The sequence below is a fragment of the Podarcis melisellensis genome (genome assembly GCF_964234715.1).
Source record: "Podarcis melisellensis genome assembly, chromosome: 7".
Lineage (NCBI taxonomy): Eukaryota > Metazoa > Chordata > Lepidosauria > Squamata > Lacertidae > Podarcis > Podarcis melisellensis.
In genome coordinates this window covers 26,843,549-26,869,756 of record NC_138539.1, presented here as the reverse complement: position 1 = coordinate 26,869,756, position 26,208 = coordinate 26,843,549, and the positions used below count along the sequence as shown (strand labels likewise).

General features: G+C 41.5%; 1 protein-coding gene and 1 long non-coding RNA gene across 3 annotated transcripts; one reads left to right on the top strand and one right to left on the bottom strand.

The window, feature by feature from the left end:
* Nucleotides 1-698: 698 nt before the first annotated feature.
* Nucleotides 699-6,368, top strand: LOC309374724. 2 transcript variants are annotated; one of them, XR_014170678.1, is made up of 4 exons: nt 699-819; nt 4,763-4,851; nt 5,222-5,350; nt 6,208-6,368. It is a non-coding gene; the product is annotated as an uncharacterized lncRNA (long non-coding RNA). The 2 variants fall into 2 exon arrangements; XR_014170679.1 differs by lacking the exon at nt 6,208-6,368 and having other exon boundaries at nt 5,222-5,386.
* Nucleotides 1,786-25,213, bottom strand: CALB1 (calbindin 1). Its single transcript, XM_081919872.1, has 11 exons — nt 25,020-25,213; nt 24,359-24,435; nt 18,936-19,007; nt 10,419-10,502; nt 10,256-10,312; nt 7,743-7,820; nt 6,382-6,437; nt 5,573-5,612; nt 5,408-5,461; nt 5,203-5,274; nt 1,786-3,743 (listed from the first exon to the last, which is right to left on the bottom strand). The coding sequence occupies exons 1-11, from the start codon at nt 25,099-25,101 to the stop codon at nt 3,630-3,632; spliced, it is 786 nt and encodes a 261-aa protein (XP_081775998.1). The 5' UTR covers nt 25,102-25,213; the 3' UTR covers nt 1,786-3,629.
* Between the last annotated feature and the right edge of the window lie 995 nt (nt 25,214-26,208).

Genomic DNA, 26,208 nt, shown 5'->3' with positions numbered 1-26,208 from the left:
AACAGCTGGGTGAACACACTGAGCTGCTTTCAGACTATTGTTTCATTAAGCCAAATACTATCTGCTCTGGCTGGCAGGCTATGCAGCCCAAGAATTAGAATTGTAGAGTTGGAAGGGACGCCAAGGATAGGTAAAGGGTAAAGGGGCCCCTGACCATTAGGTCCAGTCGTGGCCAACTGGGGTTGTGGCGCTCATCTCGCTTTATTAGCCAAGGGAGCCGGAGTACAGCTTCCGGGTCATGTGGCCAGCATGACTAAGCCGCTTCTGGCGAACCAGAGCAGCGCACGGAAACGCCGTTTACCTTCTTGCCAGAGTGGTACCTATTTATCTACTTGCACTTTGACATGCTTTTGAACTGCTAGGTTGGCAGAAGCAGGGACTGAGCAACGGGAGCTCACCCCATCGTGGGGATTAGAGCCGCAGACCTTCTGATCGGAAAGTCCTAGGCTCTGTGGTTTAACCCACAGCACCACCCGCATCCCTTCACCCCAAGGATAATAGAGTCCAACTCTCTTCATGGCAGGAATATGCAGCTGGCCCATACTGGGATCGAACCCACAACCTTGGCATTATCAGCACCACAATTCAACCAACTGAGCTAACTGCCACTGGTCAGTGCTTGAAGGACATCAAAGAACAAATTGAAGACTGAAGCCCTTAATTTTGGGGGTAACTATTTGGGGTGATAATTCAGATCTTCCCCACCACCAACACCTTTCTGCCTTAATACAGTCACAATAAGAGTCAGCCTCTGGAAGCCTAGGCTAACTTTATAGAACATGATCCTTAAAAGGAGCCAGAGTCATCAACGAAAATAAGGTGGGTGTCTTGCACACTTTCTTCCATGTTCAGACTTCTCGTGTTTTCTTATGGTGACGTCTATTTGCAATACTTTGCTTTTGGCATAATAAGGTAGCAATAAGGTAGCACCCTAATAGTTTTTTATATCCCAGGGAGACAGTGGGGTCCAAAATATCCTTTGCAAAGAAAGATGGAATCCTATTTCCAATGCTTTTCATTTGGGAAAAAGTTAAGCCCAGCACTGCTCTGATCGGTCTTGCGTCATACACATTCACAGGTTTCCCCTTTTCAGTTGAGCATGAAAAGACAAATCGATGGTTTAATTGTCAATCTAAGTTTAATCATTTTGCCATTCATAATCATGCCTCTAGGCAGATATTCAAATCATTGTATCTCTTTCAGAATACAGTCATATTTTACATTGCATAGAGAAGTTAGAGGTGAGTGAGAAGGTGAAGAATTAGCTCACTCGGCTTGTAGCGGAATTGTCAAAATAGGCCACCGAACTTAACTAAGCCTCTTAATGTGTTAAGCCTTTTTTTCACCTAGAGACACTCCTAATTTAGTACATATTTTCAGAAATGAAACAAGGCACTTGCTCGTTGGAGGCCATTTTGTATCTTTGCGAAATGACTTCTAGCTTTCAAAGAATCGTAGAGTCGGAAGGGACCCTGAGGATCATCTAGTCCAGCCCCCCAGCAATGCTGGAATATGCAGCTGTCCCATTCAGGGATCGAACCTGCAGCCTTGGTGTTATCAGCACCATGCTCTAATCAACTGAGCTATCCGGTGGTGAAAGGATAAAATCAGCACCCTTCAAATATATATATAAATCTCTTTGTAAGCATTTTAAATGGAGTAAATTTAGCCCAGACCTGTTCATAAGCAGCAACAACCCCATTTAATTAACACAAATATGCATGATTTCATATCCCTCTCATTTCTAGATTTCTGGAGAAATTACATAGATTTAACTGGATGTACAGTTAACTTTCTAAAATTGGGCCCACGTTTTAAACCAAAGAACTGAACGCATTGCACACATGGGAGTTCTAGAAGTAATGCAATTTTAAATGCTCATACAATTGTTAACGTAGCCCAGAAATCTTACAGGATGCACTTTTTCAAAACGTTCAGGGCAATAAAACTTGGATATCAGCCATTGTATCTCCTTTTGCAGCCAATGGACATAATCCAGAAAAAAAATGAAAGGTGTTTTAAGTTCCAGTGCTGATAACTGAATGGGATGGCCAGCTCATGAACAAAATTAGCTGTGCTCATATAAAGATGCATAGGATTTTCATAACTTAGTAAGTCCTATGAATTTCAGTGGAATGGTGCCATGCATTGCTGAAATGAAAGGACTATCCCTGATTATGTCTCTCATGGAAACAAGGGTCTGGGCTAGATTGTGGTGACTGAGATCAACCTGGGCAAAATGCAAGCTTAACCGTGTTGTGGATTCTAACTGTACAAAAGCGCAAGTTATTTCTTTATCACCTGCCAAAGTAACAGAGCATAGGAAGTAGACAGACTAGACACCAGCAGTCTTAGTATATTAAATTTAATTATAGATTACACAGAATGATGTAAAAACAGCAGTTTGCTAGAATTATAATATTCTGCAAGTGGAAATAGTTTTTAGAAAATGGATTGTTATATTCTCTGACACAGCAGCAATCATTAAACATTAAAAGTTATAAAGAGGCCGGCTTGTGGTCCCTTTTCTGCCTGCCTTTCCTCTGTTGTACACTTTTCTTGCCAAGCTTGCAGTTTATACAATAAGACATCGTTGTACCTGTTAGGCTACCAAGGTAGCTTAAAGGCTTCTCATGAAGTTAAATTCCTCAGTGTCCCAAGGTACTTGTGGCCTTGGGATCCGAAGTCAGGGGGAAATGGAAAGCTGCAAGACTCGTTGGGAATTAACGCGATTAACTACAGCGCTGCTACATTCTCTAATATCAATGCTTGTTTGCCAGGAGCCTCGGACCTCCCCCCGCCCCCCAGTTGAAACACTGTGTGTCTAGCATCGTTTGCAAGTAACAGATTTGCTTTCTTGATCATTTCTTTATGGCTTCCAGTAACTCCAAAGTCAGGGCCAAACTTTTCAGCAAGTGTGCCATGGGACAAGTCTGAAGTGGGCATGATTGCCACTCCAGGACAGCTTATAATAAGTAGCCCTTCCACGTCTTAAGAGTGGTTTTCCCTATGGTCCACTGACTTGAGCTGACAGGCAGCAGGGCAGCACTGGAGAGGTGGGTATGAGTATAAGCCACAGGTGGGGCAGCTGTAGTCCTCTAGATGTTTTTGAACTACAACTCCCATCATGCCTAGTCATGCTGGCTGGAGCTGGTGGGAGTTGCAATCCGACAACTTTTAGTTTTCCCACCCCAGAGTTTCTCTCCACCATAGTGAGAAGAACCATTTCATGAATGGAGATCATTATTGCTGCTGCAGCCCCAAATGTCAAAGTACATAACAAGCCAAAAACAGTCTCCGTGAAATCTGAGTGTTGAAATCTCCCACTCTTCTCTGTCTTAAGAGTCATTATTATTACTTTAAATGAATCGGACTGGCCCAAACATAGACATCCTCTTTATCAACCTTGTAGTTACAAAAAACTGTACATTACAAACAGTATAGAAACAAGCTGAAAAGAATGCGCCACATATCCTGGCTAATTATCTATATGCAGTGTTAAATTTACAAGATATAAAAGAAAGTAAAGCCTACCCTCTTATAGTGCACAGTTATTGTTGTTGGGTTGTTGTTGTCATTTTTTTTAAGATATAATATATCACTAGTTAAGTGGAAGTAATCAGAGGACTCTAATTCCCATCAGCAGAGAGAATGAGAGCAAGTTCTGTTCGGTAAAGCTTTCCTCCGTCGGACAAGGCCATGATGTTTTTCTTGTATGTTGCAATGTGGTTAATGTCTAATTCCTGTCAGGGGTTTTTGAGAGAGAGAGAGAATGCTTTATAACCCAGTTCAGTTACTAACGTGGGTACACAAAGTGTTATTGCTACACGAGAAAAGACAGCCAAGCCCAAGCACATGCACTTTCAGTATGGCTGAGAACAAAAATGGTTTTGAGAGTGTTGGCTAGACAGTTCTACGGATGATCTGCACACATGAGTAAATTATGCAACCGCCTATGCAGGGCCAATGGTATCTGCCTCCCCACCTCCCGCAACTGGTGTCCTTTCTTTCAGCAAAGTGCCAATCAAGGGGGGGAATCCCATACAGCAGCCCCAATCCATACGGCTGAGGTATCGCTCCACAGCACTGTGGAGACACACTCTGGAAAATCTGCTCCTCTGTAAGCATGCAGGTGTGAAGATCAACTTGGAGTCCTGCCGTTAAGGACTGCATCACGCTGCCTGAAAATATTTGAACTGTAAGCTTGTTCATTGCTATACAGTAATCCACTCATGTGCTGTATCCTCTGGGCTGTTTGAAAGAGATGGTGCCAGTAGTTTGGGAGAAGGTGAACTAATTCTGTACTGAGCAAAACCAGGTAGTAAAGTGTCCCTTTTTTTGAAGCAGTATCATCAGTGCCCACTTAATACAAAGAAAGGCATAAGATAAGTAGTGTTTTTCTACTCCGCCTGCAGACAAAGGTCAGAGAATTGACAACACTTGCCCACTGAAGTGGTATTATGAACTATACAGAAATGGGAAATAACTTGGGAGTAAAACTACTGCTGTTTGATAGGAGAAAGGGCTGTAACTCAGAGATAGAGCATCTGTTTTGCATCCATAAGGTCCCAGCCAGTTGTTAGTGTCTCCAGGTATGGCTGAGATCCTGGGAAGCCATAGCTAGTAAGTGTATGCAAGGCTGAGCTAATGGCCTGACTCAGCAGAAAGTAGCTTCCTATGATATCATACCATCCAACTTTTGAAACCCTGGGTGAGTCACATGACCCACGCCTCGCTCTCACCCTCCCAACATTTTTTTCAGGGTGAGATCTTGCTTGGAACTCAAAATGGCTGCCTTGATCTTGTGCCAAAAAAACAGAAAGTGTATTTTTTTTCCAGAGCACATGGCAGGTAAGTGAAATTAGAGTTATCTGTACACCTTCCTGTAGGACTGCCATACGTCTGGATTTTCCAGGATATTACCAGGATTTCAAAGGGGGAATTGATATCTGGGCGGGGGGGGGTGTCTGAAAGGTGGCGCTTTGTCCTGAATTTTAGACAAGCTAATTGAGTAATCATGTTTTCTTGATTTCTCAATGACTTGGGGTTTTCCTGGTTTTATCTTTTTGAAATATGGCAACCCTATCTTCCTGTTGTATCCAGAAACTGAAATATATTGAATTCAGAGCAACTACCTTAACTGACTACATGAGGGAGGGCACAGTTTAAGTGCACTTTTAATGGAAATAAAATTAGAATTACCGTTTTGTTCTTTTCACAGAGATCTTTCAGCAAAGCATCTAATTCTTGTTCATCTATGTAGCCGTTCCCATCCTGAAAACAAAAGGCAATTATAACTTTGCTTTCAGCTGCTTTCAGCTACATTGTTTTTTCTTGCAGAACACATAAGGTCAGAGATCTTTTAAAAATAAAAATGAGTTATAAATATTGTAGGTAGTCTACTTACTGAATCAAATGTATCAAAGGCTTTATTAAATTCCTTCCCACACATTTTGACACCCTAATTTTAAAAAAGAAAACAGGTATTAGAATTGTAGTGGTTTGGATCACTACTCACACATATAATTTATATTATGCATGTTCAAACTTTTAGGAGTATCGTGTTACATACCTGAAATTTAAGGAGAAAGTTTTCCTGTACTGGGAGTAATCTTTGGAGAAAAACACAAGCAGAAGTCAGAACAATTGCTGAGTGGTTACAGTAGGAACTTGAACTGCATATCTGGAAAATGTATAAAGGCAAACCTTTTCAAGAAACTAGAGAGGAGATGACCTTGACAGCTGACTGGGAAATGGTTTACCAAAATGAGCTGCAAAACCCCAGTACATTTTTTCATGTACAGTGGTACCTCGGGTTACATATGGTTCAGGTTACAGACTCCGCTAACCCAGAAATAGTGCTTCAGGTTAAGAACTTTGCTTCAGGATAAGAACAGAAATCGTGCTCCGGTGGCATGGCGGCAGCAGGAGGCCCCATTAGCTAAAGTGGTGCTTCAGGTTAAGAGCAGTTTCAGGTTAAGAACGTACCTCCGGAACGAATTAAGTACTTAACCTGAGGTACCACTGTAAAATCCTTCTTTGTAGGCTGCTTGTCCCATTCAAACTTTCCCTTAAATTTTATTTATTTAATTCACTTGTGGATTGTATTTTAAGGGGTGAAATGCAATATGCTTTGTAAACTGCTTTGATAAGCAACATACAATAAATATATATATATATTCAGCACATTTTCTTTCTACAATACAGGATTCGTCTTTGTAATGAAAGGGTTGAACACTGAGAAGAAGAGAGGTTTCTAGCCCAATTTTTTGCAGTTCATAGAAACACTTTCTCAGCCGCATGTGGCCATTTCCCCCTCTCATGTTTCATCTGCTGATTGGGGCTCCTTTCATTCCCTCACCCTCTTAGAAGAATACATACCTGGCCATTTCAGTCAGTTCCAGTTTCCCATCATTGTTTTCATCAAACATCTTGAGCTGAAAAGGGAGGGGTTGTGTGAACATTTTTTTCTTTCCAATAACAGCAATAAACAACAACCAAAAACAGTTCACATACTCACCTGTCTCTTAATGCCTGTTTAGTGCAAGTGAATTGGCCTCTAAGAGACAGGTGGGTGTTTTTAAAAAGGCCTTGTTTCTGTGGTCATTTTACAGTTAGGGTTCCTCAAATGTGCTTTCACCCTATGGCTGCTTTTGTAACTCTTTTCATTGGGCTGGATCCAAAGTTCATTGAGTAAAGCTCTGCTCTTGGCTTCTGCCTGTGTCCCCGGAAAATCTGTTTTGAAAGGTTGATGAGTCCTCCAGAAAAGCATGGAAGATGGTGGAGTGAGCAACAAAAGGAAGTGGCAGCTATTTACTATCTGGGGAAGGATTGTAGCTCATTGGAGAGCCACTACCAATCATTGTAGACAATACTGAGCTGGATGGACCAATGATCTGACTTGGTATACAAACAGATTCCCTATGTTTCCCCTCCACCATTAATGGAAGCCTCTGCTGCATCCAAAACCACTTGGTTCACAGAAGGGCACTTTTGGATCCAATCTATTACAGTTGTACCTCTACTTACGTATCCCTCTGGATACATAAACTTAGGGTTGTGAACGCAGCAAACCTGGAAGTGTATACTTCCAGATTTCGCTGCATGTGCATTCGCAGAAGCGCTTTATTGCGCCGTGCGCAGAAGCAGCACCTCCAGATATGGACTTTTCAGGTTGCAGACGGACCCCCAGAACAAATTAAGATCATATCTGGAGGGTCCACTGTATTTTGATTTGGAATAGTCCATCTTCGTTGTCTCACCATTTTTTTTAAAACTGAGACACCTTAAGCACATGTCAAAACATTTCATATGCAATAAAAGAAGGGACAAATATCATAAATATCACAGTCAAACAATAGTTTGCCAATTTAATAAATCTATTAAATTTGCCCCTTTTTTGTCCTTGTAACAAAACCAGCCAGGCATTCACATGCACTGGTTTTCCATAACAAGAGAAGTATTGTGATTTTGTGTATGAGAACTTGCACACACTTCATTGAAATGAATTAAGGCTACATTGCAGCCATACCTGCTATGTTCCTTCGAATTATGGTATATCTGTCAGAGTCTCCTTTTGCTACTTGTTATCTATGAAGCCTATGGAGCAAGCTAGTTCACAATTCAAATAAGGGATGGGGAAAATACAGTAATGAGAGAAGATCCTAGCTTCTGGAACAGATACACCTTAATATGTAGACAGGGAGCTAAGTTCCCTGAACAAAATAGCTTCCTCCTCTTACCATGATGTCTGTATATTCTGACAGCTTTGTATCCTCAATCTGCTTGTTTGCTTTCTGCAATAGGTCTTTCAAAAAACTCTGAAAGAAAACAAACACGAATGGTAAGTGTAAAAAAAGACAATAAAACCGAAGGAAGGCAGTAAGTTGCTTTGCTGACCTTTGAAAAAATACTGTTTTTCATCTAGGAAACGACACTTGTTTTCCCAGGAGACCAGTCAATTGTCCTAGTTCATAATGACATTTAAAATCCTTATTAAGCAAGAAGTCTAGAGAGCTGGGGAATTGCAAATGCCTACTGCCTGGAAGCATCTCTCTCTCAAGCACACACACCTGTTCTAACCTCTTAATATTATTCTTTGGAGTATTGCTACTTTTCCTATTTCAGACAAGATCTTCTGCTTGTTCTGATAGTTGGGGGTGGAGAGTCTTGCACTAAATGGAGCAGGCCCACGTTGTAGCACAAAGCTGGTGGAACAAGTAAGCAGTGATTCCCACAAAGCCATTCCTCAAGAAAGGCTTGTCAGCGTGGATTTGCTTCACTGCCGTGTTCCAGCTGCTTTCTTCTTCACAAGAGAAAAAGAGCAGCCAGTCTAATAACAGTCTTAAAACCAGGCCACTCAGTGGAGGTGGGGCAGGCAGATTTAAATCTAGAGCTATAAGAGCATTCAGTGAGTACAGAATTTACCCATCGAACAGCTGATTTGTGCTCTTCTGGCAACTGCCCTTTCGAAATTTTGTGCCAGCGTTCCCCAACCTGCAGTCTTCCAGATGGTTTATATGTCAGCTCCCAGGGACATAGACAATGGACAGGGGTGGCTATAGCTCAAAACATCTCAAGAGTAGCTGGTTGGGGAAGTATTAAGCCCACACTGACACCAAGCCAGAGTAGTTTCCCAGGCCTTGAGCTGCACCAAGCAGCCTGTAGGCAACCTTGGCAGATATAGGAAGTTTCCCTTGGTCAAGCTTAACTATTAGTCCAAGACTGTTGGCCTTACAGCAGCACTTCCCACATCTCAAGCCCTTGGCACTGCTTCCCAAGAGACTTTCAACTGGAGTTGCCAGGGACCTTGTACACACAAAAAGCAGTTGCTTCATAGGTGCTATAGGCCTTCACCACCTTCTTTTGACAACTATTCAATCCACTTTAGTTGGTATCAAAATACCCAGAAAACTCTGGGATAATCAACAGGGATTTTCCTAGACCATCAGTGAATAACTTTCCAAATATTGGCCAGCCAGCTTGTAGCTCAAGACTCTCTCTAGATCAGCCTTTCTCAACCGTGGGTCCCCAGATGTTTTTGGACTACAACTCCCATCATCCCTGGCCAATGGTCCTGCTAGCTAAAGGAATCATTTTGTCAATTTGTCGCTATAGGTAAGGTAAAGGTAAAGGAACCCTGGACAGTTAAGTCCAGTCAAAGACAACTATAGGGTTGTGGCACTCATCTCGCTTTCAGGCCAAGGGAGCCGTCGTTTATCCAGACACAGCTTTCTGGGTCATGATGATACCAGCAGGGCCGTCTTAAGCATATCTGGCGCAGTGGTGCAAAGATTCCTCTGGCACCCCACCCCCTGTTTCCCAGAGTTGTCAACCTTTTCCCAAGCCTCTGCAGGGTTTGCTCTCCTCCCACGGGGGCTTGGGAAGGAAGCTGCACGTCCGCCAGCCATATAGTTGGCGGGGCACAGCTTCCATCCTAAGCCTCTGTGGGGATTGCTCTCCCGCGGAGGTTTGGGAGGCAAGCTGCATGCCCACCAGCCATATGGTTGACGGGGCGCAGCTGGCGGGCGTGCAGGAGGGAAAGGGGAGGCTGCCAGCAAAGCCGCGCAGCTCCCCCACTCACTGGGGCGCCCCTGAGAGGCCGGAGACCCGGCACAACACACCAGTAAACCCAATAGGAAAGACAGCTCTGGATACCAGGAGGAAGGGAGTAAATTGACAAAAACCCCAATGCTTTTAAAAAAATGATACAGAGGTATGTGAGTTATTGTTTTGCAACACTGAAGATTCCTGTCATCTTTAAACATTCACGGTTTTGTATCACTGGAATAGGAAGAGCACAGTATTAAGACTGCATTGGATTGTGTTGCCCTCTAATTTGAATAGCTTCAACCCAAAATGCCTTGGAGACAGCTTCTTCCCAGGCATCTTTCAGAACTTCTGAAAGTGCCTCTTATTAATGACACCAGCCATACATCACGTTACAACAGCAAAGATACATGCTTTGTGGGTCCCCACCACAATCACCACAATAAGGGAACTTGAACTCTCTGCAGAACTGCCCAGACCCTGAGCGCCTTAAGAAACACTGCAAAACAGCCAGGCAATTTTGAGGGGCTCAACAGTTAAGTCAGGAAATGGCTTTTAAAAAACCACACCAAATTTCTTTAATATATTGTATGTTTTGCTATGTCTTTCTGTTCTTGCAATTTATTCTGCTGCCACCCCAGGAAAAAAGCATTTGGAGTAGGGGCAGGTAATGCATATTAATAAATAAACATAGATAGCTTCTTACCTTAAGTTCTTCAGCATCAATATAGCCACTGTGGTCACTATCATATTTTCTCCATGTCTGGAATTGAGAAGTTAGCCATTAAAACTAAATCAAGCACAACAAAAAACACTTCTTTCAACCTGGCAATTTAATTTTACAAAATGCAAAAATTTATATAGATTACCTGCATGAAGTCTTCACTTGATTTCAGCTGCTGGCACCTAAAGAATAAGAGGAAGTTTTCTTCTGTTGGTAATATCTGAGCAAGCTGTAAAAGATTTAAGACCAAATTAAATCAATTGTTTGTCAAATAAATGTAATACATACTAAGGCTTTAGGAGAGAAAAAAATGTTTTGAAAATTCAAATAACTTGCATATTTATCAATGGTCTGTAAATACCAAGTACAATCCACCAGGATTTTCTGTGCATACCACATTGAAACAAACTGTGGCACAATAAACTGAAACTTTGAAATATTCTATGTAATTATGCTGCCAAAGGAAGGAAGCAGAAGTTCAATCTATAATATTTGCGGACAGAGTCTTCAGTGGAAGACGTTCTTCCATTCCACTTTTGGCTCCAAGCTGCTGCAGAACTTTAAAACTGCTGCATGTTTTCCTTTAATAAACCTGAATTTTGTCACAATATTCATATTTTTTTTCAAATAATGTAAGAGTATATGAAGAATATATCTAGTCCAACGTTTTGCTCCCCCAGTGACCAGCCAAATATCTAGAAGAAACCCACAAGCAGGACATGAATGCAATAGGCCCCTTCTGCTGTTGACCCCCTGTAACTTTTGTTCAGAGCTATATAATTTTCATGGCTGAAAAGGAATAAAAAATATAGTTTGCATTGAATTATGCAGGATGGTGTTTGATGCACAAGGCCAGCCCAAAACATTCTTGTATTTGAAGAGGACCCACAAAATGGTGCCTCCCTCTCCTCCAGGGAAGAAGGGGCGAATGAAGATCTATATCAGGAAAAAGGTGGGGGAGAAATAAATATCTACATTGGGATCTGTTGCCCCATGGATCCTGTTGCCTCGCCTTGCCTCAGGAGTGGGCCAGCCCTGATCAAAAACTTTATTTTGAAATGGTCTAATGGTTTCAACCAGCTTCAGATATCCATATCAAAGTGATATTTGGGAGAATCTTCACTGCATTCCAAGAATCCCTTTAAATTACAGTTTTTGATGGGATACAGATATGGAGGAAAAGGAAGTACCTTGTAGTTCTTCCACTGCTGTCTCATAAACATAATATTCACATTTCACATCCAGCAAACTGTTCCTAAATCGAGAGCTCCTTTCTGCATCACCAGGACTGCAGGGTCTGAATGTTCTATTTCAGGCAGGATGGACATGAAATGGAACAGGAAGTACAAGACCACCGTGCTTCCTGTTCCTTCCTCCCTCACATCAGTGCCATGTCCAAAACTGTCCTTCAGTGACTTCTGAGATTTGGACTTAAAATTATGTCACTTTTGACCTTCTCCCTTGTCCCAACCCCAAGTTCAGTTCCTCGCTTATTGCCTTTACTTGAGCTTCATGGCTGCAGTACACTGGGACCTTAGCTGTCCCCAGCTCCCGTCTCCTAATCCACAGGCTCTTGCTTTAACACATTTAGATGAGCTAGAAATAGAATGCCTTTGTCTGGAGGGTTGTCTTTGCAAAGGGTTTCTTATAAGCACAGTTCTCAAAGCATAACCTCAATATCCTCATGCTTTTCTAAGTATTTCAGAAAGGAACTATTCACGTTGCCCAGACCAATGGGAAACACCGAAAGCCAAGTATTGAATTGCAATGTTTGGTATTTAGATTATTTTTTTTAAAAAAAGTAAACTCAAGGTTTTATTTCACATAAAAGAATACTTGAAATGGATGCTGGCTTTTCACATGAGGTTTGAGAGAACTAAACACTCAGAAAAACGAACATTCTGGCAGCTGACAACCTTCTAATGCCACACTGGAATTCAAAATATTTAATTTTCTGCTTCAAATTAGACTGGTGAACCAATGTTTTAGTAAAATCAATGCATAAGCTAACTCGGGATACTTCCAAATCAATATGTCACTTTATCTAATGATTTTCCTTCAAATATATTGATATATATTAAGAACATTTTCAGTGGTTGATATCAAGGCCCAGCTTTCTATCTGTATTTTTAAAGAATGCTGCTTGGCAATGAGATAGCAATCTTTTTTTCACCTTTTCTTGGGGGGGGGGGGGTTGACAAAAATATTTAAAATACAAAAATAACAAAGTACACACATACACCCCCCAAAACAATAAAAACATAGAAATGCTAAAAGTGCTCATCCACCAACGTAGAGAAGTATCATTCCCCACCCTACTAAAAGATGAGTACCAAAACAGGCCATAAATAATCTCATATAACAATCTTAAAAACCTGGGAGAACAGGAAATGTCTTTGCCTAGTGATTAAAAGTTGACATTGTTGGTGCTGGTTGAACTTCCACAGGGAGAGCATTTCACACTTGGAGAGATGTCGCTGAAAAGACCTGTTTTCTCCTTCTATTCAATTACCGAGAACAGAGGAAACCCCACCAAAGCTACCAGAGCTTGGCATCATTGGGCACCTGCTGAGCCCCTCACCCAGTAGGGATGGGGAATCCGTGGACCTTCCAACGTTTCTGAATTCCAGTTCTACTTCAATGCCAGGTAGCCTGGCCAATGACCAAGAATGATGGGCGTCTGTCACATACTCCATCTCTGAAGTCAGCTGCCCTGCTGCCAGCCCATGGAGCCTCTTGGCCCTGTTGCTGCTCCACCTTGTGATTTCTTCATGTTCACCTGCCCTCTCTGAGCAAATAGTGAAAGGAGCGAGGAGAAGGAGCAGCAACCTCTGCACACATGGTTCTCTCTCTGGGAGGTGGCCCCCATTGGGCCCCCATGGAGAAGCAAGCAAATGGCCAGTGGCAACACAGGAAAGGAGGAGGGCGGCTCCCCGAAGCAAAGGTCCCACAAAATCTGGAACTAGCACAGAAGCGCAAGACAACATCCAAATGCATCCACCCCTCACAGTTCTGGAGGTTTAAAATCAGGTGTGGGGAACCTTTCGCCATCCAGATATTACTGAACTCCAACTCCCACCAGAGCTATCATAAGATTCTTTTACAGAAAAGGAGGTCAATATGTTCCTGCTGCCTCCCAGGTCTTTGTTGCAAAAATACTTCCACAATTGATGTATGGCACCCAGATATTTAATTGTCAAAAACTCAAGTCCCTGGAATCTGTACAAACTAAATTTTACCGCTCCCTACTAGGGTTACCTACCTGTGTCTCCAACACAGCCATCAGGCTGGAGGTAGGTCAACTCCCTATTAATGCCAGGATATGGATCCTGAAGATTCACTTCTGGCTAAAACTCATATTTTTCCCAGTGGGAGTGGCTCCATTGACTCTAATAGACCCGTTCCAGTCTAAATGGAGATTGTCGCTTTATGAAAAATTGAAGGGCCTGGGGCTTTCCCCACAAGAACTTATAGCCTCAGGTTTTGAAAAGGCTAAAAGGATGGTGAGCCAGCGAATAGGAGATGTAGAGCTTCAGGACCATATGAGCAAGATAGATAAATATCCAGCTATCCAAGATTATGGAAAAGGGTTTAATCTAACACCATATTTGCTGGATCTACAAATCGCAAAATACAGGCGGGCGTTTACCCTTACCAGATTTGATGTACTGCCATCTGCCTTACTAAAGGGCAGATACGAGGGCACACCCTATGCTGAACGAGTTTGCCCATGTGGTCTGAAAGAGGTGGAAACGGCTTCACATGTGTTGTTACACTGCGACCTTTACGGGGATATTAGGTCACTGTTTATCTCCCCTATCGTTCAGAAATTTCCAGGTCGATCTGAATCTCAGCGGCTGAAAATCCTACTAGGAGATAAAAACCCAGAAGTAACACTGAAAGTGGCCAAATTTTCTGCGGCTGCGATCAAGCGGAGGGCATTAGCTGTAAAAAAGTAAAAGACTTGACCCCTGGACAAGCCCCCCCATTTTTTAAGTCTATACATACACTGTAGTGCATATATGCGTATATATGCGTGTGTGTGTGGGTGTGTGTGCATATGTGTATTGCTTTTATGTATAATTTCACAATTTTTAATTGACACCATTATTCCCTTTGTAAACTACTGTTGTTTTTTATGTTTTTTCTGGTCTATGACCGTAATAAATTTATTCATTCAACTCCCACCTGCGCAAGAGGGGATGAAGAGAGTTATGGCATTTTGGGGTGGCTAAAGGTTCCCCACACCTGTTTTAAAGAAATGAATGTTCCTTTGGTTTACTTATTCAGTATTGTTTCTGAAATAGATGGAGAGACAGACATCTTGCAAAGTTTATTAGGGCTTCTGTGCTACTGCAAGTGACTGCAATCCAAACAGTCCACTGCTGTGTATGTCTTTTTGCACAGAAGCTGCACAGAGTTCAGTAATATATGAATATAGATGACAAACCATGCTAATTAAGTCATCTGTCTTTACATCTCTCACAGCCTGCAACAGTGATTACGTATATATGAAAATGCCGCAACTGCAGCAATTTTGCCATCAGTAAGGAAGCAGCTTTATAAATCGGTATGGATATGACTTTTAAAAATTGCTCTTTATACAGTCTTTCTTGGAATTCTGCTTGAGAAAAATGGATCCAGCAGCCAAGATTACTTTTAAGAAACAATCTCTACCTTTTACTGGAGATCACAGGATTCTGCCCACCCCCATTTACCAAGCTGCAGTGCAAAACTCCAGCTGGAATATAATAGCAATAATTCAGAGAATCTGCCTTAGTATGACTGGAAATAAACTGCTGCCAATGCAGTCTTGTGTATCTCTTACTTTCAGCATTTTAATTTGTCTCTCTGAATGTTAACCTTTGTATGTTTCAAAGATTGAAATGAGTCCTTGTGGGAAGTTTTGGTAGAGCCAAAATGCTGGAGTGGATTATATAATCCAGAATGGATTCATCATGGCTCAGATCTCCGTGTGACAGGAAGTTAATAACGCTATGTACAGCCTGAGTCTTCTGAGTAAAAACACCACCCCCTTGCCGCTCTGGACACAAGCTGGCCAGGTCCACTCAAGACAGTGTTGCCCAAGTCACATACAGGAAAATGCCACACTCATGCACATCCATGCACATCCAATGTACAGAAGATGTACATATGAATCTTATTTGTACATTGCCAATGGCACAGCATCCTACACTGCACCAGAGAGCAGCAGGCTAGCACAGAGTTGCGCTCCCAGCTCTGTCCGCTCATCACTCCTTAGCAACAGCTGCCTCACTCTGTCCAATGGTAGGGCTGGCACTGAGACTGGCCCAAATGGCACTGGGGAAGATAGGGAACCAAATGGAATTACAGTATGCCTTCAAAGTCTCCAAAACACCACCAATATATTGTTGCCTGTTGTGCCTCTGGGTATTATATTCTCAGTTACTGTGCTATTACTCCAAAGTTCCAAAACCGGTTGAGTCCTGGATCTTCTAAGGAAATAGCTGCATCCCAACCTAGATTCAAACTGGTGACTAGTAAGGAAAGATGGAGGGAACGACAGAATTAAGATTCTAATGCAGAGAACTGGGCCAATCAATTACTGCGCGTGGATCATAGCACGTATTTCACATGGAGGAGGTTTCTGGTTCAATCCTCATTACATAGGAACCTAGTAATCTGCCTCATACCAAATCAGGCCATTGGCCCATCTAACACAATATTGTCTACGCTGATTGCCAGCAGCTCTCCATAGTTTCAGGCATGATTCTTTCCCAGCCCTGCTGGAGATGCCAGGGATTGAAAGCAATGCAAAACTGGTATTCTGCTGCAAAACAGGTATTTCTGCATGCAAAACAGGTATTCTACTGAGCTACAGGGTATACTGAGCTACAGTATACCCAGTCTATAGGATTCTGTATTTTGGCAACTGGAAAGGCATCTGAGAGCTGGAGAGAGATGCTGCCACTCAGAATATTATGCTAGATGGATAAACAGAACTGGTTTAAAACAAAAACAACAACCCAACTTCCTATATTATGGAAGGGTACGCTTGGTAGAACAGTTCTTCCACCAACACATGTATTACAGATCAACAAATTACCACTCATTTCTGCAGTCCCAGAAAAAAATCAGGACACTGATTATTAGCGCCTTATGACCCACATCAAGCCATACGCAATCAACTAGCCACATGGCAGCCTAGTAGGGAATCAGTAAATCTCATGGCTTTGCCGTTTGGCTGTATCTGAAAAATGACAGGGTTTCCAAGCACCACATAGGTACCATGGATGACTAATGGGCTACGAATTATACAGGTCTGCCTTTGGGAGTGAAAGTGCTATGAAAAAAATGTTATTTCTAGAGAGGAATTTATTCTGTTCTGTAGTGAAACAGTTTTTTAAAATTACTTCTTATGTGGATCACTAAATGAACCTCTAGTTTGCATTCTGTTCTGTCGTGAAATGATTAGATAGATAAATAGTGCTTGTGTACACGCTTTTAAAAAGAAAAGAAAAGCAAAACGAGGAAAAGGTGTATTTCCAACATTACATCCCTTCCTCCTACCACCCAGCCACCTTTCCCTAGTAGAAAAAAGGCTATTGAATCATTCAAACATGGAATGATTGCAGGTTGAGAATGTTAAAGGATGGGCTTTTGAAACCTCATCTCGGTGCAGGCAGTGGCTTGAACAAATAAGCTGGAGTGCTGGGAGGGGGGAGCCTTTTAGAAGAACAAGTGGCTTGTCAAATTCTACACGTTAGCCTGAGGGCAATGGATAAAAGCTCAGGGAGGAACCACACTTAATGCAGGCTCCTGAAGATGCTCCCAGAATTTCCTTTAACTTGAGCAGCAGCAGCAGTGCTGAAAATGTCTTAAACTATTCAGCTTGCCTTTTAACGAGCTTAAATATTGTCTCACAAGAAAACATTTTGGAAGGTATCTTGGGCCAGCTTGGAGGAGGAGAAAAATCACAGAAAGCGAGGGGTGAAGCCTGCATTCTTAAATGCTCCTTTAAATTAAAACAAAACAAAACAAACTACAACCCACACCAAAAATAACCCTCCTAAAACTGCATTTAGGTTATTTATGCTAGGAAATAAATTATGCCAGTCTCATTTTCTATTTACTAATCAAGAATGATGGTTGTACTAAAGATTACATAATTCTACATCATTATCTTTTCTCAGAGGTAAGTCCCATTGAGGTAAGTCTTACTCCTAAAGTGGTCTTACTCCTAAAGAAGTGATTCTTAATGCTATTTACTGCTTTCATCCTGCTGTATGGTTTTCTTTAAATTAATCTTCTTCAGACATTGTTTTTAGTAGTTCTGATGGGGTGGTTATTTTTGCCAGAAGATTCATCTCCTCCATCTTTCATAGGATCTCTTCCCTTTGACTCTCCAGTTCCCTTCGTCCTTTTTCAAAGTATGAGGCTTTGCAACTAGAGCTGTCTTTTTAAATATCTGTACTATAAGCTATTGAATCTGCCTTGAACTTTTGGATTCATAATTCACTGTTGAATCAATAAAAGTAAATACATCACTCTATTAATGTATTTATAGGACTTCACATGCACAACTCTTGTGAAGCTTCATTCTATGCACGTCTACTTGGTCAAAAGTCCACATTTATTTACAGTCTACATCTTAGTTCTCAATGAATGGCTATTCTAATATTCAGATTTATATCAGCAATCAGATACTTGGTCCCTATTAATCTTTCTTACTGACAGCAATGGCTATTGAGAGCATTCACAAGTGAGATAATCACATCGTTCGAGAATCAACCTTGTATGGTTTTACCAGTGTCCAGTGATAAGGTATTGGATCAAAATTTGAAACAAGAACTCTCATTTCTTCCCTATTATCACAATTACTGACATCTTTCTTGAGTGAAGATTGTATTTTTACAGTTATTTTAAACAACAGAAGCAAATTTCAGGATCAAGCTAAGCTGGTTTGCAAAGCAAGATCTACTGTTTTCTATACTTCAGTTTCAATGAACATTTAAAAAGGGCATTATATAACCAGTCAATGGCTGAAGCTGCTATACAAAACCATATCCAACACACTGGGCATGATTTAACCATACCTAAGCATGTTTAGGCCTCACTGAACAATATGCAGCAAACTCCAAAAATGAAACAATATCATTCTTCATATCATTGTTTACTCAAATTAAGTCCAGACCAGAAAGGTTTTTGCTGTGAGGTTTCCATTGAAAAGCAGTTTTAGAAAATGTCAGCCTAAACAAAATATTATTCAAGCAGCTAAACATTTTTGGCAATTTGAATTTCTTAAAAAGAGATGCCCCCTTTTTGTCTCTGCTTTGATATTTCTAACCTGTTTTCTGTGATGATTTTGTTTATGCTTGATTTTGCATTTATGTTGTTGTTGTTATGCAAAACAGTCTCAAGATTAAATGCCATCAATAACTGGCTTGTTGTTGTTTACATGGATAACCAGAATGAAAACACTGAAATGTTTTCGTAATAAAATGATGATAAGTTCATAAATTTCATAATAAAAGATAATAAAATGAAGAAAACCATTTTCCAGGAAACATCAAAAGCAAATAATACAAATATTTGCAGGCAGGCTTATATCACTGCAGAGCTATGACCAACATGAATAAACAAATTCATTAAATGTCAGTAAGTAAACCAGTTAGCTTACCTCTACAATTCCTATCTTTCCATCAGAACTTGAAAACTGGTCCACAAATTTTTTCATTTCTGGGGTCAGGTCCTATAAAAGTGCAATACAATGATTATTACTTAAAAGAAAGACACAATCCATTGCAGGAATGTCTCCTGCACAATTTTCACAGAAATGAATGGTGCTAAAGGAGCTTCCCAGTAGGTTGTACCCTATGCAGTTTCTTAAAGCTAAGGAGTCATATAATTAATTAAGAACGTATCCTGCTGGTTCTGCCAAATCTAGTAATATCCTGAGCCTAAAACCATGTGCCTTAAGGGCTTTAGCTGCTCCAAAATTAAACACTAAGCTGCAGAATTTCTTCTTTCAGATTTTCCAGAATGTTGTTAAATGTAAAGTTATACACAGTGGCATATAATTTTTTTTATCCAGCAATGAATGCAAAAACATTGACTATTGTGCTTTCCTGCCATTTAAAGTCTCTTCCCCTTTCTTGGTGATATTTGCATCACTTTGCAAAAGCTGTGAAAAATGGGCCACATCCATGTTGCTGAGGCAACCAGGTGAGCACTCCTTCAGTTCTTCCTACTTGACTAGTTGGGACAGGATAAGGACCGACATGTGCATTTGGATTCATATCCAAATGAATATCCCATTGGAAATGATGCAGTCAGTATGGGATACATCCTCATCTGAATATGCATCTCTATCATTCATTCTACCCCAGATGGGCAATGTGGGCAGAGTCCCTCTTCCTTCCCCATTGAGAGTGTGGGCAGTGGGAGGGTTCCATTTGCACTCAGTGATATTGTCACACAGTAAAATCTGATTGGCTACATAGCCCCATGATGCCACCATGTTCTTGACAGTATCTCCAAGACGAGAATCATGCAATGAAGAGGACTTTTCCAGTAAAAACAAAAATCAACACTAGCTGACAAAGAACACAAACAGGCTGGAGGAAATGTGCAAAAGAGGAAAAGGTAGAGGTTTTCCACTCACAGTTTCACTTGCCTTAGAACAGCTGTTTTTCCTTACAAAAATTCAACCTCACAAAAATTCAGCCCAATTTAAACATGCAATTGCTCTCTCTCTCTCTCTCCACCCTGCTAACACAGAGATGGTTAAAACTATTTCCAAGCAAGTAAATATATAAAAACTATTAAGTTTCTAGAGCATTAAGTTTCTTAACTCATAAAACAACATCAGTATAATTCATTTTATGTTACAGTCAATGTCCAAAATTTGTCCTGATTTTACATTCATGCATGAATTCTGACCACCTCAGACAAATTTAATAAATGTATGTAGAATGCCATTTTATGAACATATAGCAGTGAATGTTGACAATCACATTGAACCGACTGTCAACTCTGACAGATGTATCTCTGAGTCTTTTGACGTTTATGAAATTTGTCTGGGCTTGTCCACGTTCACTTGTCACTGTTAACATCGATCAAATTGTGGACACTCACAGTAGCATACACTGTCTCTCATCATCACTACAAATTTCATTCAAAAGGAGTTTGTTCACAATAACCATCAGTGTTTTCTTCAGTTTAATAAACAAAAACCTCCCTTCCACAGTTCCACTACCTGGCTATGAGATGAATCACATATCTAAGATGAATCACATATATGAGACAGTGGTTCATTGTCAGCTGAGTGTCAATGTCTGTACAGTCTGAGCCTGTGTGTGGACTCAAAAGTGAGTCCCACTAAATTCACAGGGACCTCTTCCCAAGCAAATGTGCATGAGACTGCAGCCTTTGGACTCAGAGCCTAAGGATGCTTTTTTTGGAAGTCAGTCCCACTGAAATCAGGGGCACTTCCTCTTGAGAAACTTGCATAGGACCAAGCTGCTAGATGCCCTGCACCGTTGAATTCGCTTCCATTTTCCTACCAGAAATCCACACTAGTTATTTCAAATGTGCAGTGAAAACATATAACGTTGTATTCTCAAAGATACTGAAGTGAAAAAGATTGCTACTGGCAGGTATAAAATTAGCACAACTATGGAAGGCATCTACAGGCGCCGCTGAAATATTTTCTTAGATCTTATTTGCCATGAATAATAGATCCCTGAACAATACACACTTCGCTATGGTCTATTTCCCAATTCTGTGGTGAGCAGTTTGAGTTTTTAATGTGTGTGTCCCACCCCCATAAGAAAGATGTGTTTGTATCCTTGCATGCATTGTACTGAAAAGTCAAGCAAGTACAGAAAGGTGGGTAACTCGGCAAGGGGACCTCTGCCACTTTTCATATTATTTGGGAGGAATGGAATGTTCCACATGGAGTTCAGGCACCTATACCGCAGAGGCATTAAAGCCCAGAAAGGCCATTGGGTCAGCTCCAACATCTCCATCTCCTTCTCCTTCTCCTTCTCCATCTCCATCTCCTTCTCCATCTCCACCTCCTCCCTGATGTCCACATAGTGAGGCCAAACGTCTGAAGGAAAGATTCTTCTTGTGTGCATTTGAACATGCTTGGAATCACCTCCCAGATCAGGGACTCTAAGCAATCAGAACCATGATTTCAGGGAGGATTCTAGGGGAGTTCATGAATGCATGAAGATCCCTTCCTTCAGGCCTTCCTGTTCAATGTTGAGAGGGTAAAGAGGAGCCCCTGAGGAGCTGCCACCCCAATGCTCCATGCTTTATTCCTCCATACATTCTTTAAATGCTCAAGCAGGGCTTAAGAGAAACATAATGATTATTATATCCAAGCAACAACTAGTTAATGATTAAGCATCAAGTTGTTACTAAGCAGCTGTGTTCACACTTCATTGTACTGGGCACTTGTCAGTCAGGCATAAAGCACAACTGAAAGCAGAACTTAAGACAAATCTTCCCCAGATGTCTTTGGGAATTGTTTCTGGGCAGCAAGATGATGCACAAAGCAATGCATTTTCAGAATTTATCGATGAAGTAAATTTGAAGTATGGAAGATTACCTATATAGATTTTTTGAAGCTTCTGAAACATCTTCCTTTACTATGCATACAGTCCAGTCCTATGACTGTTATAAATACTTAAGACTCACCAAACTCTGTGAGACTTACTCACAAGCAAACATACATAGGATTGTAGAAGCCTTATTTTCTTTAATTTATTAGGGGTTAAGAATTGCAGAAGGAAAGAAGTTCTCCACGAGGCGACTTTGGCAGACCTACAGAATATATGCTGCATATCCTACAGGGGAGTATTCATTTCCCCCCCCCCCCTTAATCCTACCCACCAAGTGTATGCCAAAACATAATTAAGACAAATATATTACAAGTCATAAATATTGGGAGGAAAGAGAATTAAGCAGTCTTTTTTAAACAAACAAACAAACAAAAAACTGGAAATATAGACAAGATATGCAAGGTGAAAAAGATTTAAATTGAAGTGGTAAAAAATACATTAATTGCTGTTGTTAAGGGAAAGGAAGAATAGCTTTCTGAAATGCAAGCAAAATCGAAGTTTTTGTTGCGTGTGTACGAAAAGAATGGTAAAACCACAAAAATTGCTTAGAACATACATTAATTTTGCCACACATCGTTTTTGAGAAGGGACACGAAACTCGAAAGCTGCTTGAAATTGTATCCAGTGAAACAAGATGTGTGAACTAAAGAAATATCTGCAAAACAAGCCTTTTAAATCCAAGAATCAACTTAGATTTGAAACCACCGATAGTCTGACATGCATTAGTCCAGAAAAAAAGAAAAGCTTCAAGGATCAAGAAGCTAAGAATGATCCAATGAGTGAACTGAACTTTTGGTGCTGTTCTTTTCAGAAAATTCCAGAAATAGTCTTGTCCAGAAGCAATGTCAATGGAAAACTGAACAAGAACACCTGAGCACTTTCAAAGCAGGCATAAAAAGGGAAATATAACACTGTGGGTGGCACAAAAGAAAGTGCCTACAGAGATTTTATATATCACTTTGAGAGCACTTGAATTTGTTTATAGGAGTCTGACACCATTTTCAAACCTGGGGGGAAATGGGATGAATGCCTTATAAAAAATGCAATATTTTCAGTTGAATGAAGAACTTATTAAACAGAGAGTAGATTTAATAGTGATTGCTTCGGAAAATAAATTATGAATCTATTTTTCTCTTATGGAGATGGAGACAATGACTCATATTGCAAAGCCAAAAGTGAAAACAGTGCAGAAACCTCAAAAATAAAAAAGTATGTGATAGGGACCAGCCATCACTTCATTTGAAAAATAATTGAAGTTATTACAAATCCATTTTTGCATCACATCTTCAGGTCCTTGATAGCAATCATAAATATGTATTTTATAATGCTTGATTACAATTTTTGTGGGCAGCCTCAACTGTACGCACATAAATTGTAAACTTGTAGATAGACTCAAACTTTCACTTATGCAGTCAACTCGCAATCATTAAAGGACAGCTCAAATGTATTTTAATGTTGGAATAATCTTACAGGAACTGTGTAAATATTTTACAAATACACATCATTGGTAATATACAACATCAGTCAAATTTGAAGTACACTGATCAGTTGAATTCAATGATCTTAAATTCATTTATTTCAGTCAGTCTATTCCAAGTGTGACTTGGTCGGATATCTGGATAACTTCAGCTTTATTTCAAGGGACACTGACTATCTTTCAGAGCTGAGGTCTCTTAATTTGATTTTCATTGTATTTGGCACATAATCTTAAGCCTGACTCTCAATACTTCATTTTTCTTATTTCTCTGAATGATATATTCATTAACTAGCATGCCTATTTCCCCCATTTCCTTTTCCGATAAGAGATAGTTTCTTATTTCAAATAGGGATAGCAGTTAATTTGCTTTGCATTATTTAAAAACTTTTTGCTTAAAATTCCCAAACATTTCCTACCTTTAACGCCAAAAAAAATCAATGATTACCATTTTAATCCCCCCATTTTCCCCAGTAAACATGTTCATCACCTACAACAGTCAGATAGCCCTGTTTTGTACTAATATTCCACTATCCTAAAACCAAACTATTATCTAATATCTAGTTAGTTCTAGTTACAACTAATCTGCAGATCTGTTTATTGGCCACCAAGGGGCAGAAATGTATTTCAGCCAAAGTATTAACAATGCATCCAGCTAATTCTGAATTTCTTCTTAACCACTGGGGTGGGTCAAACTGAGGAAGCAACAGAACAATCGTTTCCTTGAACATTTTTGTACATCACTTTAAGAACTCCAGCATCACCTGGATTGCTCTTGTAGAAGGACCCAAGAAACTTTCTTATCTAGTTTCCATCTCACCCAGATTTCCCAAAGTCACTTTTCCTTTGATAATTGCTAGGTCATATTCACCTGCACTTTACACGAGAGGTATGTACCCAGAACGGGTGCCGCCTCATTGCTGGAGTTCACCTGAGGATAGTTCCTCTACTTTAATGAAGATGAGATAAAGCAATGGGGGGAAAGAAATCTTAACCTACCAAGCCCGCTTTCTTTCGCGCCTGCTGCAATTCCTGGATAAAACACTGCAGCTCCTTTCCATCCATGTACCCATTGCCTGCAACACAAAGAAAAGGGAGAGCATCGCTCGTTACAGCTGCGGAGGTTTAGCTCACTCTCCCTTACCAGCTGGAAAAGGTGGGGGGAAGGGGGGGCATTTGCGCGTTGAAAAACAGCGGTGCCTTTCAACGTGTTTACAGAACTTTCATCTCTCTCTGTCCCCAAGAAAAGCAACATCGCCAGGTAACTTCTAAGGCTATGCATTCTTTAATGAGTGGGTGCGCTTGAACTTTTGAGGTGCCTCCAGAGAGGAAAACGAGGAACCCTGCTCCCAAGAGGGTCCGCTCCCAAGGCACCCAGAGACAGACAGACAGAGAAAGGGAGGGAGACAGAGAGAGAAAGAGACGAACGGTGCAGTTAAGTCTTCGCAAACGCTTCCCGGTCGTTGCAGCTCGCAGGCAAAAGTTCTGGCACGCGCGCGGGGCAAAGTTTTCCTGCGCGCGGCAGAGGGGTGGCGAGGAAAGTCCTCTCTCCCCCGGGGGCCTCTGTCTCCCCAGCCCAGCTGAGCCCTCTCCACCCGCTCTTGGGTGCCAAGGTGGGACAGGTTGAGAAGAAGGGGTGGGGTGGGGGAGTTGTAGTCACCATCAGCGTCGTAATGACGCCAGATCTCGAAAAACTGGCTTGCTGAGATCTCCACGCCTTGTAGGTAAGTCTCCGCGGCCATGGCGTGCACCTTTGGGTGGAGGAAGGAGAAAAGGCGGCGACTGGTGGTGGCGGTGCTGCTGTAGCTGCTGGAGATGTCGCTGTCCGCGGTGCTGACTCTCCGCCCGGGCTAGTCACTCCTGGGCGATCTCCGCTGAGCGCGCTCTATTTATCCAGTGCTCCACTCGCCGAGCCACGCCTCCGGAGCGCTCCCTCCCCCTTGCTATCTCCTCGCATTCTTCCACCTCGGTTGCTCTTCCCCGTTCACAAAAGGAGAGGAGGCAGCCTGCCCCTCCCCCCCACCACTAGGGACCCAAAAGTGTTAATAATTACACCGGTGACATCATGGAGGTGTTGGGTGGAAAGTGATAAGGATGACCCAATTCAGTTTTTCCCTTCCTCTTTGCTTACCAGTTCTGGTCTAGGCCAAAGGTCCAGCTAGACCAGGGTAGCCAATGCAGCAGTGTTGTCCGGTGTTGTTGGACTCTGACTCCATCAGTCTTAGCCAGCACAGCCACCGGTCAAGGATGATGGGGGTTTCGGTTAGTATCTGAAGGGCACCACGTTGGCTACCTCTGATCTGGACCAGCATCCTGTTTGCTGTGTTAACTAGTGAGATGCCCACCAGCAGAATAGAAAAACAGCCTTCCTGTTCTGCACCCCAGGAAGAAGAAGCCTGTGGTATATTGCCACTGAACTTGGAGGTTCTGTATAGCCGCTATGGCCAATAGCCATTGATAGACTTCCCCTCTGCAAAGGCATCTTTTGAAGACATCCAAATCATGTACACTTGAGGACTCTGTAAATTCTTAGGGAGACCAAATGTCCGCCTCAACTACTTACCTGTGAATCTGGAGTAACAGTGGCCCACAGTACAGAGCTGTTATGAAGGTGAACGAAAAGTATATCTGCACCAAACCTTTATCCACACCAAACCTTGATGAGTAGGTGAGCTATGCAGCTAATAAACATTGTGTTCTTGCCTACCATCTTCATTGGTGGGCATGTTCTGTCTTGGTTGGTGTACATGCTTTTTGTCTCCTCAAAAATCTTTTATGACTTACACATCCATTAGTCCTTTCAAAGGAAGGTTACCCTGTTAGACAACTTCTGATAGCATGTGAAGCAG

Excerpts from the sequence above, each read along its gene's own strand:
- CALB1 (XM_081919872.1), bottom strand. The coding sequence starts at position 25,101 with ATGGCCGCGGAGACTTACCTACAAGGCGTGGAGATCTCAGCAAGCCAG. Across the intron at positions 19,008-24,358 it reads CGCGAAAGAAAGCGGGCTTG|GACCTGACCCCAGAAATGAA; the intron begins GTAGGTTAAGAT and ends GCACTTTTATAG. Across the intron at positions 5,462-5,572 it reads ACTTTCTCCTTAAATTTCAG|GGTGTCAAAATGTGTGGGAA; the intron begins GTATGTAACACG and ends TTTTAAAATTAG.